This window comes from Penicillium longicatenatum (assembly GCF_028827895.1).
Source record: "Penicillium longicatenatum strain IBT 33135 chromosome Unknown contig_2_segment0_segment0, whole genome shotgun sequence".
In the NCBI taxonomy this organism is placed as follows: domain Eukaryota; kingdom Fungi; phylum Ascomycota; class Eurotiomycetes; order Eurotiales; family Aspergillaceae; genus Penicillium; species Penicillium longicatenatum.
Window position 1 is genome coordinate 2,869,666 of NW_026643120.1, and position 12,131 is coordinate 2,881,796.

At 48.0% G+C, this 12,131-nt stretch overlaps 3 protein-coding genes across 3 annotated transcripts; 2 read left to right on the plus strand and 1 right to left on the minus strand.

Annotated features, from left to right (window-relative positions):
* Positions 1-2,059: 2,059 nt before the first annotated feature.
* Positions 2,060-3,685, plus strand: N7484_003597 (cytochrome P450; the record flags this gene model as incomplete). Its single annotated transcript, XM_057114017.1, has 3 exons — positions 2,060-2,104; positions 2,151-3,278; positions 3,347-3,685. 3 exons carry the CDS (start codon positions 2,060-2,062, stop codon positions 3,683-3,685), a joined length of 1,512 nt encoding a protein of 503 aa, XP_056974157.1.
* Positions 3,686-4,027: 342 nt separating this feature from the next.
* N7484_003598 (Molybdenum cofactor biosynthesis MoeB) lies at positions 4,028-7,638 on the plus strand (the record flags this gene model as incomplete). The annotated part of the gene is made up of 6 exons (XM_057114018.1): positions 4,028-4,414; positions 4,479-4,581; positions 4,642-5,887; positions 6,303-6,760; positions 6,850-7,337; positions 7,390-7,638. 6 exons carry the CDS (start codon positions 4,028-4,030, stop codon positions 7,636-7,638), a joined length of 2,931 nt encoding a protein of 976 aa, XP_056974158.1.
* Positions 7,639-10,690: 3,052 nt separating this feature from the next.
* N7484_003599 (uncharacterized protein) lies at positions 10,691-11,604 on the minus strand (the record flags this gene model as incomplete). Its single annotated transcript, XM_057114019.1, has 2 exons — positions 10,691-10,847; positions 10,910-11,604. 2 exons carry the CDS (start codon positions 11,602-11,604, stop codon positions 10,691-10,693), a joined length of 852 nt encoding a protein of 283 aa, XP_056974159.1.
* Positions 11,605-12,131: the final 527 nt, after the last annotated feature.

Here is a 12,131-nt window from a genome sequence, read left to right on the forward strand (position 1 = left end):
CCATAAGTATCGAAGAAATGCAACAGTGAAATACACCACGAAGAACAGATAAAAAACCAGGGAAGCGCAGCACAGAAAGTCAAAAACCCTCAGAAAGCTCTCGTCGCGTCAACGGCATCCATCATAATCCGAGAATCAGAAAATCCTCAGACTGCGATGCCTACAGAATTGGCTTTGTGTCCGTCATTCAATAAGACAGACTCATCACAGGGCAAAAAACATAAGCAACGAAAACAAAAAGTTCACCCACGAAGAAGAGATGGCAGCTATGCCATGGGATAATTAGAATTTAAAAAATGAACATGATAGGCAAGCAAAACATTATCAAACTCCCTCGGAAGCAAATCGAAGCATGCGCATTTCATGGATGCGTGCCTTGTCGTGTTTTCGGTTGTTCGCTCGCTCATTTCGATCGTCCCTCCACGTCCCTCACTTGCTGTTCCCTCAACTCCACGTCCTCCAAATCCCTGGATTGGCGTTTCTTACCTAGTATTGCCAAGAAAGACTTGTCTGCCAAGTGGGAGTATTATGCAGAAAACAGTGTCCATGGGAGAGTATTTCCGGGTAGTTGTGTATCCAGGGGGGTCAGAAGAGGAACAAAAAAAGGAAATGAAGAAGAAAAGTTGGAGGTAATCATAGTCATGTAAAAAGTGCTGTTCATTCCCTAAATCATGTCCATAAGGAATCTAACGAGGTGAGTAAATAATCCTTATACCCTTTTGTGAAGACCATTGCTAGGTTTTGTGGCTCCCTTCACACTTTTGCCGTATGCTGTGCACACGAATTGTATTTGATGTTGTTTAGATTCTTCCACAAAGTAAATTTTAGATTGGCAGATGTGGAACCTAGGGGATTCAAGCCTCCAGTATTGTAGCACACTCTCAGATTGAAAACTACCTTTGGTTGTCACTCGTCATCGGCATGCTCAACGCCGTTGCCTTCACAGGTATACAGACGGAGCATGATATACATAGCCTCGGAGTGTGCGACGGACATTGTCGTCATTGAGTGGCAGTGGAGAATCCTTCGGAGAAATTCTTCCAAAACTGGAGGCTTGTGACGATAGAATGGAGTGCTCACAGCTGGCAATAACGTAGTCCGGAACACCACAGTTGGGAACACGAAGACGATTAGTATTGATGAACAGTGGATTGTATCAAGGGCAATGAGAATATTTCGATTACCTATATATGTAGCATACTTTTTGATTCTTTGGTATGTACATTTTGTGTTAAAAATGGTTAGCAGGTGAAATCCCAAGCCTGCCAGGAGGTACTGGCTGGTGATTGAGAGGATAGAAGGGGGTGGTCTCTAAGATCTCTGTTCATTACTCAGTCATTTACCCCAAGCAAACGTTTCCTTCCACTGGCGTTTCAGACAAGCTGATCGAGGGATGGAATCCGCTGCCCCAGATTTCTGGGCAGGGTGTCATGAGAAGCTCTTGAATGTGTGGGTTATCATCATCGAGACAGGAGAATTGATTGGTTACAACATATTTCTCTGGGCTGTCCGGCACATGATTAGCCTGGGTCTGTATTGGGGGAAAGATGCACGTACCTATTGCGTGAAACACGCGTTGCGTACGAGGATCATCGACGTGTCGTGAGATTTTGGCGCTCTAGCGCGCTGACACGTGACTATCTTGGTCTCCAATGAAGCTAGCTTCATGTCAGCAGTGGAACATGCCCCACTATCATCATAGTCCAGCCCGACAACATTCCTAGTACCTTTATAGAGATCGAAAGAATGATATTTCTAATCTTTTCCTGCCAAGGAATACAGTCGTTGTGCTCTCCCAAATAGTTATTTTGTTTCTTCAAGTTGACAGATTCCCTTCTTTGCCTATTTGTTGGTTTAAATGACGAAACTGACGCTAGGCATCTACTAAAGCCTTGGGGTCCAAAACAAGCCTTGGGGGCCAAAAGAAGCTCCTCACTTTAAAAAGTATTGGCTTTTGTGGCCTGGATTTCTGTGGTCAGGATTTCTGTGGTCAATCTCCTGCTCTCGCATATCTAGTTTCGAAGTCCAGCAGAACCCAGGCCAGGTAAAAAATCGCAGGATGGCGTTGCCTTCATTGGGGGTTGCAGTCTTGGTGCTACTAGCGGTAAATATCTAACATACCCCCAGAGTACAAGACTGATGCTGTGTAGTATCCTCTTGGTAGAATATTCTACAATATTTACTTCCACCCGCTGGCTCATCTACCAGGCCCTCGCAGCTGGGCCGCGACCCGCTTACCATTTATCTGGGCACTTCTGCGAGGTACCATCGTTCATGACTTTGAGGAACTGCATCGGCAATATGGGACAGTCGTAAGAACCGCCCCTGACGAGGTCAGCTTCGCCAGCGGTGATGCCTGGACTGCCATATATGCTAATACAAATCGCTCGGATAACCGACAATTTCTCAAAGATCCTCTTTGGTGGAGAAAACCACCTGGAAAGCCTGATTCGCTGCTCAGTGCGATCAGTCCTGCTAAGCATGCGCGTATGCGGAAGATGCTGTCTCCAAGTTTTACCCCTCGAGCGCTCCGTGCCCAAGAGCCCATGCTTCAAAAGTTCACAAGTCTCCTTATTGAACGACTAAGGGAAAAGGTGGAGAACAACACCGAGGTAGCGAGTAACGCCAGCGTGGAGATTGATATAGCGCCATGGATGAATTACACAACTTTCGATATATTTGGCGATCTAGGATTCGGGGAGTCTTTTGACTGTCTACAAAACTCACGGTATCATTCATGGATAGAGCTGCTATTCAATAGTGTTAAAGCTGCGTCCTTCCTCGCTGCAGCACGATACTATCCTCTGGTCGAGTTCTTGTTGAAGAAATGCGTACCGGCTTCTTTAAGCGAGAAAGCCGCGAAGCATCAGCAGCAGATCGTTGAAAAGATAGATCGGCGTCTCAGCTGGGAACTTCAACGACCAGATATCATGTCATACCTTATTGATGATAAAGGTCAAGTAGCATGGGATCGAGGGGAGCTGAATGCTACCTTTGCAATGCTCACTACGGCAGGAAGCGAAACGACTGCTACAGTCCTGACAGGCATTTTATGCTACTTAGTAAACGAGCCCGATAAACTTGCACTCGTTACAAACGAAGCACGCCAGGCGTTTTCCAACAGCGCAGATGTGACTCTGATCTCAGTCCAGAACCTTCACTACCTCAAGGCTGTGATTCACGAAGGCCTTCGACTCTGTCCACCCGTTCCCTGGATGCTACCTCGACTTGTTCCCGAGGGCGGAGAAGTTATCTGCGGGAAATGGATACCAGGAGGTGTAAGCAATCCAACTGTCGAGACTAGTACTACTTATTTCTGATGTTATGCTGACGGACATCCTTCCAGACCCCAGTTTCACTTCAAGCATATGCTTTGAATCGGGACCCCAACGCATTTTTCGATGCGACATCATTTCATCCCGAGCGATGGCTGCCCGACGCCTCGAGTCCTAAGTCTGTGTTCTTCAACGATGATCGTCGTGCTGTCCAGCCGTTCAGCATGGGTCCTCGCGCATGCTTGGGTCAGCATCTTGCGTGGGCTGAGATGCAGCTGATTCTTGCGAAGCTATTGGTGTCTTTTGATTTTGAGGCTGTCGAAAATAAGCGTTTGAGATGGGAAGATCTACGGACTTTTCTACTCGTGGAGAAGCGACCGTTGGATGTTCGAATAAAGCTGGCTATGTGACTGTCTCAGCTTGAGCAGTAACGCCTACTCGTATATGAAGCCTTGAGAATCAAAGTTATGCAACCTTTTTCCTACTCTTATGCATACAGGGAGGAGCACGAGGTTTCCTGATGCCAAATCGCGTAAATCTGAGCCTTTAAATCCGTAATGCTCGAACTATATGCCCTGTTGGTGCCTCAGGCAATCAACATGTGCAAATATGCTGAGCTAATCGGCCTCGGGCCCTCAGGTCCCACTGATGAGCGCATCGGGCTTGCAGCTTTGCATACTCGAATTATAAGAGGGTGCCCAGCCCTTTGACTCGGTAAGTAATCATTATCTCACCAAGCCTTGACGAGATCGATGGCACCGAACAAATCCAAATGGTGGCAAGCGCCCGACGAGGCCGATCTAGACTACGGATTCGATTCTGACGACTTGGATGCTAGATTCGAATCTGAGCGGAATCTCCACCGCCCTCGGCCACCCACGAACGCAACGAACGATACACGGGCACGAGAACAAGAACAAGAACAAGAGATTCAGGACAGGGGTGTATTTGGAAACATGTCTTCCTGGCTTCATCGTCAGGCTGGGTCGCCTAACTCGCAGCTCACCACTACCGCTGTCTTGTCTGGTGCTGCGGTTGCGACTGCGATTTTTGGCTACCAGGCTTATAAAAGGAAAGAGGCCGTTTATGACCTGAAGGCTTCAATCCCAGCTGCTGATGAGCAGCATCCGTCGGGGAAGGTGAGGAGTTTTGGGAATTGCCTATCCCATTTTGCGAGGCTGTCCATAGCTAACTGGATTAAAGCTCACTGACTTTGGTGCCGCGGAAAATGACATTCCGCTGAGCAAAGAGGATGAGCGCAGTGCTGCTCTAGCTCGTAGAGCGCAAAGGGGAGATTATGATGATGGTGCGAATAACTGCTATCAAAAATACTCTGAGTGAGCTAGCTAACCGGGTTTGCGACTAGATCTGATTCTCGAACAACTAGCCCGAAACCGGGTCTTCCTCACCGATGACGGCCTCGCAAAACTTCGATCCTCATTCATTGTTGTTGTCGGCTGTGGTGGTGTTGGATCTCATGCTGCGGCGGCGCTCGCTCGCTCCGGCGTTGCGAAGATCCGGCTTATCGATTTCGACCAAGTCACTCTCTCCTCCCTCAACCGACACGCGCTTGCCACACTAGCTGATGTCGGAACACCCAAGGTGCACTGTATTCGGCGGCGATTGGAGCAGATCGCTCCCTGGGTGAGGTTTGACTGCCGGAACGAGCTGTTCGGCAAGGACTCCGCCGACAATCTTCTCGGTCCGTGGAGTTTGACACACGAGGGCGAGGGTCGTCGGCCTGACTACGTGCTGGATTGTATTGATAACATTACATCCAAGGTGGATTTGCTACACTACTGCCACTCAAACTCGCTGCCCGTCATTTCGTCCATGGGTGCTGGCTGCAAGTCTGATCCGACTCGTGTTGTTGTGGGCGACATCTCCCAAAGCACTGATGACCCGCTTTCTCGGAGTACCCGTCGTCGACTTAAGGCGAAGGGTGTGAGTACGGGTATTGCTACTGTATTTTCGACTGAGAAGCCTGGGCCTGGCAAAGCGACTCTACTGCCGCTCCCCGAGGAAGAATTTGCCAAGGGCCAAGTGGGTGAGCTGGGAGTTCTTGCGGACTTCCGAGTCCGCATTTTACCGGTCCTCGGCACGATGCCTGCTGTTTTCGGATACACAGTGGCCAATCATGTCATCTGCAGTGTGACAAACTACCCAATGGATTATAGCATGTCGAACAAGGGCCGCGATAAGATGTACGACACTGCTCTGGGTAATCTCCAGGCCTGCTCAGAGAGGCTGAATAAGCAAATTGCTGGTGAAGACCCCATTAGTCTGCGTATTCCTGTCAGTAAGGATGACATTGCATTCCTGACGGAGGAGGTCTGGCGCGGCAAGAGTGGCATCTCCGGCCTGCAGAACCGGCTGGTGTTTGTTCCCTGGGAGACTCCCGCTCGTGGATGGGGAATCGTTACGACCTGGCAACAAGATGGCCAAAAGCTCCTGCCACTTGAGCTGACAAATCTAGTGTGTATGACCAAGGAAGAGGCTGCCTACCATGAGCGTGAGGTTCTGCGTGGTGGCAAGAAGGTGGAGGAAGTGTACGACGAGCTAGTGTTGCAACGGGTGAACCTGCGCCGAAAGGAAGCCGAAGAATATGAAAAGTACCGGGGATAAACCCCGCTATCTCTATATACCTGTACAAAAGCAAATATACAATCAAGAAACTTTTTTGTCCCTACGGTTAATGTTCAGGAACAACCTAACCTTGATCGACGTAGATCGCTGAGTGGGGAAAAAGTTAAAAGTGGGTCCGACCAATTTATTCGGCGCGCGGCCGCTTCAACTGCCAAGGGCTAGCTTCTTAGACCCAGCAACTTTTCTTCAGAGGGTGGTTTTAACCTCTATTCTAGGCTACTCGGTCTCTAAATACCATCGCATCTACCTCCTACCTCATAGTTCATTCTCCTCCATGTTATATACCCAATAAACCTCCTCCGCAACACCCGGAAACATGGCAACCTACGAGTCAGACCACGAACTCGACTCCGACAACTACTACAATCCCTCCTCTTCAAGCACCCGGTTTTCCCGGACCTCTCGACCCTTAGTCGAATCCGCCCGGAATGGCTGGCAATCCCACTCCAACATCCCCTATCACTCCCTCTCTCCCGAAAATGACAAAAACCCCCGCTGGTTACAGATGGCCCAATCCGTCATCGCCGCCCCGAGATTCCGCCGCTATGCCGTCGTTTACGTGGCCCTCTTCATCCTGAGCTGGTGCGGATGGATTTTCTTTCTATACCCGCGTCTTCAGGAGCGCAGTGATTTGCTACATTCGTTGGATCCTGCTTCAAAGACGGAGTCTGGGGGTTGGTTCGGGTCAAACTCCTTGCCACAGTTTGATGATTTGATTCAGGTCCGCACCTTAGATCCGGATTTAATCCCTATGGCTCCGTTGGAGGGGGTGGATTCAACTGAGTGGGAGCAGAAGCGGTTGGTTGTAGTGGGTGATGTGCATGGGTGTAAAGAGGAATGTAGGTGTCTCTTCCTTTCCTACACTACTTTGGAAAAAACCCCATTGAGAGAACTTGTTTCGCTAATTGTTCACATTATTATTTATTAGTGGTTCAACTTCTCGATAAAGTTTCGTTTTCCGAGGAGGACGGCGATCATTTGATCTTTACGGGCGATCTGATCAACAAAGGGCCTGATAGCGCTGGTGTCGTTGATTTGGCACGCCAACACTCCGCCTCGTGTGTGCGCGGGAATCATGAGGATCGGGTTCTTCTTCTCCGCCATGATATCATGTCATCCGGCGCTATGACGGAGGCGGAGGAAGTACAGAGCCAGATTTATTCGAGTAGGGAGCTCAAGGAGCGCGCACTTGCTCGCGCATTGACCGATGAGCAAGCGCAATGGCTGGAAGATTGTCCGGTTATTCTGGACGTAGGATTTGTTCAGGGCATTGGTCAGTTGGTCGTCGTCCATGGTGGTCTTGTTCCCGGTGTGGACTACGAAAAACAAGATCCATCCAGTGTGATGACTATGCGTACTATTGATTTGGATACCCATGTGCCAAGTCCATCGCATGATGGCTTGAATTGGGCCAAGGTAAGAGCTACTTCGTCTCTAATTCCGGGTGCATATGCTTATTTCATGCTAGATGTTCGACAAGCACCAGTCCATTCTACATACGAGTCTCAAGCAATCCAATGCGGATCCTCATTCTCAAACCACTACGGTTATATACGGACACGATGCCAAGAGGTCTCTCAACATCCGCACTTATACCAAGGGTCTTGATACTGGATGTTATAAGGGCGGTAAATTGACTGCACTGGTCATCGAAGGTGGTGGCAAGCAAGAGCTTGTTCAAGTTAAGTGCCACACCAATTACTCAAAGGACGAGTGATTCTTCTTCTCTTTTCTTTCATTGTTTAATTGGGCCATTTACTTTGCACATTGCATCTGGCGGAGTTTTTGTTTCAGTCTCCTTCTGAGGAATGACTGTTTTTTTTAAGTATACTTATTGCTGGTCGTTGACAGCTTGCATGTCCATATCGGTTACTGTTGCTGTATGGCGTTGGACATTTCATCCGTGTATATATTGCTATCAGATAGACTATAGATAGAGGCTGGTGGGATTCCGAATGGGCAATGGTACATTCATGTAGCATCTCTTGTGCACCAGTTCTCCCCTGGTTCCTGGCTTCCCTTTCCGCTTGCCCCTCGCCGCTTCCGTACAAAGGATTGAGCATTATGTAATCTCGTGCTTAGGCTTGCTCTAAGGGTTGTGATTCGCTAAGCTCCACAGAGAAGGCCCTAACTCTAGTATGTTGTCACTCCCGGGAATTTGCTCCGCAGTTTCTCCTGTAAATGATTCTACTAGGGTATGAAGAGCACAAATATTACTTGTCAGTGATAAGAGAATGTCCGAATGGATGTGGTTGGTCTTTCAAGGCTACATACCTATTTGACGTCATGGAAAAGTGTACATAACTTATATGTGAGTGAGCCTCAGGGCTTGGATTGTTTAATTACACTGTAGACTACAGACCTCACTTGAGAGGACAATAGATCTGCACATATCTATGGAAATACCCATCATCCACAATGTATGATGAAGAGATTTTGTGGGAAACAAAGCGGTCATTGGCAAGGATGCAGATTCGTGAAGGCCATAGGCAAAGCAAATGATTTCTTTAAGCAAAGTCTGAGGGTTCTGGTCCTCAAAGGCAATAGCGAGATACAGAAATTTGAAGACAGCCATTCCTTGTTTCATAGTACAGTCACTATCTTAGAGGACCCCAATCAATACTATGGTAAAGTCTGCCTCCATTGCGCCAAAATCAAGATCACCGCGTATTTCCATTGACACACCCTGAACACTCTCCAGGTATTATTTTTGATATCTTCAATTGATTCAAAGATATCTTTGGCCTCTTTGAACTCTGTAGATTGAATACCAGTGCCTCGTTCCACGATTTCGACCATTTCATTCGATAAATCGCCCCCTAGAGCCTATATCAGCGCGCCACGAACTTAAATTGAATATTGTGAGCACGCAATAGAAACTTACTTTCCCACTGCATCAAGATGTCCAATAGATCCGGCCTAGGGCCCGTAGATACTCGTAGACGGCAGATCATAGTTTCGCAGAATTGCAGCACATCGTGAATGTGATCCAGATAGACCTGTTCGTCCAGATCGAAGTCCGCTGGGATTGTGGTTGAACACAGTATGGAAGCAAGTAGGTCGAGATCCGAATACAGGGTTCTTAGCTCTGTGAGCTTCGGACTGGCTGTGTCTCCCATTTTGCTTTGAATAAGTCACGTCTTCGTCTATACCTTGGTCAGATCAAAATGTGTGATCTTAGAAGCCTGCTGTCTGTGATATGAAAGCTCTCGGTTGAGAAGCAGTGGTAAGCCCCCCTTATAAGTTGTTACACTCTTCGTGAGTAGGTTGGGAGATATCATTGATGGCCAATTGGGATCCAGTTGACATGTTGGTCACATTCTATCACATTTAATACCGCACTAAGATAGGCCATCAATACTCGCTTTTGCGGGGTAAAACAAATTACCCCCGATGGTAAAGGCCCAGGGTGACTTCCCGAGACAAAGTAATGTTCTTCAAACCCCCCTTCTAAATTGTTTTCGTATCTCGAACACAATGAGAAACGACAATTGTAGGGCAGTTGAGCTAGGTACACCTAATCAAAGTCAACGTGTACAGCGACTTGAAGTGCCCGGTATCTCACGGTCGAGTTTATCGGTGGTTTTCCGTTGTACCCCTGCCTGGAACCAACAGCGGCAAGCAGACGCCGACTATTGGCCGAGTGCACAAGAGAAACCGATAATGAAAATTTTGCGAAGCTTTCCTGGCCAAAGGTTAGCCATGAGCAATTTCTTGCCCATGTCGAAAGTCCATGAATAACGCATCATTGCGGTTCGCGGATTCTATTTCCACTGGTGATAAACGGCTTCGCCATGCCTGAACCTTAGTGTCGCAAGTCCTTTCTTCTTGAATCCTAAACTCTTTCAGAAGCATCGAGCCGCCAACAATCTTAAACAGTTGATCGCATGCTTGGCTGGGATATATGTGAGAAAAACTTGTATCAATTGAATGATTAGCTATACTTGAACCTTTGAACATGGACTTGCGTTAGAGAATATTCTTCTGAATATGCTTGAAGATCTGGCCTGGTGATACAAGATACAAGTATCAGCATTCTGAGAAGCAATGGTGAGACGTTCGGTGAGCCGGGGTGTGGCTATAGGCCCATCGAATATATGACGAAGGCCTGGAACCCATATACATACTCGCTCTGGAAAACTTGTATTCGAATTTTGGGCTCACTCTTGCACCCTTGCCCTTCGGAAACTTAGTAATATGCTTGTCACTAGTTTTGAATGAAAGGGGACCTAGTATAATAGTACTCTAGTTGATTCCTGTGAACGCCGAAAATGAGCTTTCGAGGCCAGAAACGGCCGCCTTTCCACCCGTAACTTATGGAGTGGAGCCGGCGCTTCATCGTCCCTGTCCAGCAGAATTTGCACCAACCTAGCGCCATCAGTCATCATCAACAGGCTCTGATGTTTGGCGCTCGTTCAACAGTCATTCCATTAGGTTCCACTTGCGACCAAAACGACGCCGAACATGGCTCCCCTCTGTAGGCCGACCTAGGCTCACTCAGACTTGAGGACTCCTGGGCTTATTTTTTAAGCTGTACAGTCACGTCACCCTCCTCTGCTAGACTAAACCATACGTAGGCTTCAATCGGAGGGGGCCAATTAATTTGATCTAACTCTCCGCCAACCAAGTTGCCCCGTGGTGAAAGCACACTGCGAGGTTGGTGCATGAGTCTCATTTGGTATAATCGCCACATGTCCCAAAGAGGTATACCAAGTCGTCGAAATGCTCTGAAATCCACTTTCCAGAGGGCGTGATAACTACGGGTCTTTTCACTGCCACGAAGGGCATTGAAAGAACCAAGCACGCGGTTTCTGCCCATCGTAAATCTCGGACTCCGACCCCATGTCGAATCCACTTGTGTATCTTGAATATTTGGCAGAGGCCAGCTTGTCTGTACCGTCAAATCGGTTGGTGACGGAATGGAAACTAAATATGAAGCCCGATGGCTAAGAGTTGTCGGTTTGGAGGAACATAAATCAACAACGCACTCCGATATCGTCTGGAGCTCTTCTGTTCCCCCCGGATACTGACACCATTCCAGATATTGTTCAACGAAGTAGTCCAGATCATGCGTAGACCATAGCCAGTAGTTTGTTGCAGCATTGTGGATCTGGTGGAAGAGCTCAAGTTTCCAGAGGCCTCGATGCGTCCGATAAACCTCGATCCATGTTGGTGGATCAACATCGAATTGGATGAGCTCGCCACCTTTGGGTGGTGGAATTCTTCCATGCATCCAATCCACTACAGTAGTAACGGGAGCCATGGGACGGCGGGGCTCTGCGGACTCAAGACGATTAATGAAACGCTGAAGACAAGCACAGGCAGTGAGATGTATTTTCGCTGCTGCGTTTACAGTCTGATGCACCGCCGCTAGTGAGTGGGTGGTGGAAAGGGGAATAGGTCGCATAACATCCCCTGGTGAGCCAGCGAGCTCTTCTAGCAGGGCTTGTGGAGTGAATGAAGTCGATAAAATGGAGGCGAGGCGTGTGAAATAGTAGTGAAGCCCGTGCGAGGTGAGGGAGCAGTTTCTCAGGACGTGTTCGGTGATCCTTTTGAACGAGCTGTTGTAAACTTCCTTCGCTCGGGGAGATATTTGTTGAAGACCGTCCAAGCTGGTGAAGTCGCAGCAAGATTCAAGAATTTGCCAAATGATTTCGGTTGGCAATTTTGCGAAAGGATCCATCTTCGGCTCGACTGGGAAATTCATGAATATTGAGAATCTTTGTAGGGCGAAAGGGCATGAAAAGGAAGAGGTCGAGTATTTATTGTAGTCCAGGGATCCACAATTGTTTGACATTGTTATTATTAAGAGGGGTGATGCAATTCAAAGTTCTTGAGATCATACTAGTTATTGGCTGGTACCCACAGTAGCAGGTGAGCCTTTATGCAATAGTTACTCGTAAGTGGGCGAATCAAACATGCCAAGGAACTAATTATCACTAGTTTAAGGGAATCCAGTACTACGTAGGCCCACCGAATATATGACGAAGGTCTAGAACCCACATACATACTCGCTCTGGAAAAGTTGTGTTCGAATTTTGGGCTCACTCTTGTACCCTTGCCCTTCAGCAACTTAGTATTATGGTGGTCACTAGTTTTGAATGGAATGTGACCCAGCATACATAGTACGCTAGTTGATTACTTTGTATCACCCGGAGTATCTATAGGGCCGAGGTGACAGGCGTCTTGCACCTTAGGCACCACCCCCTC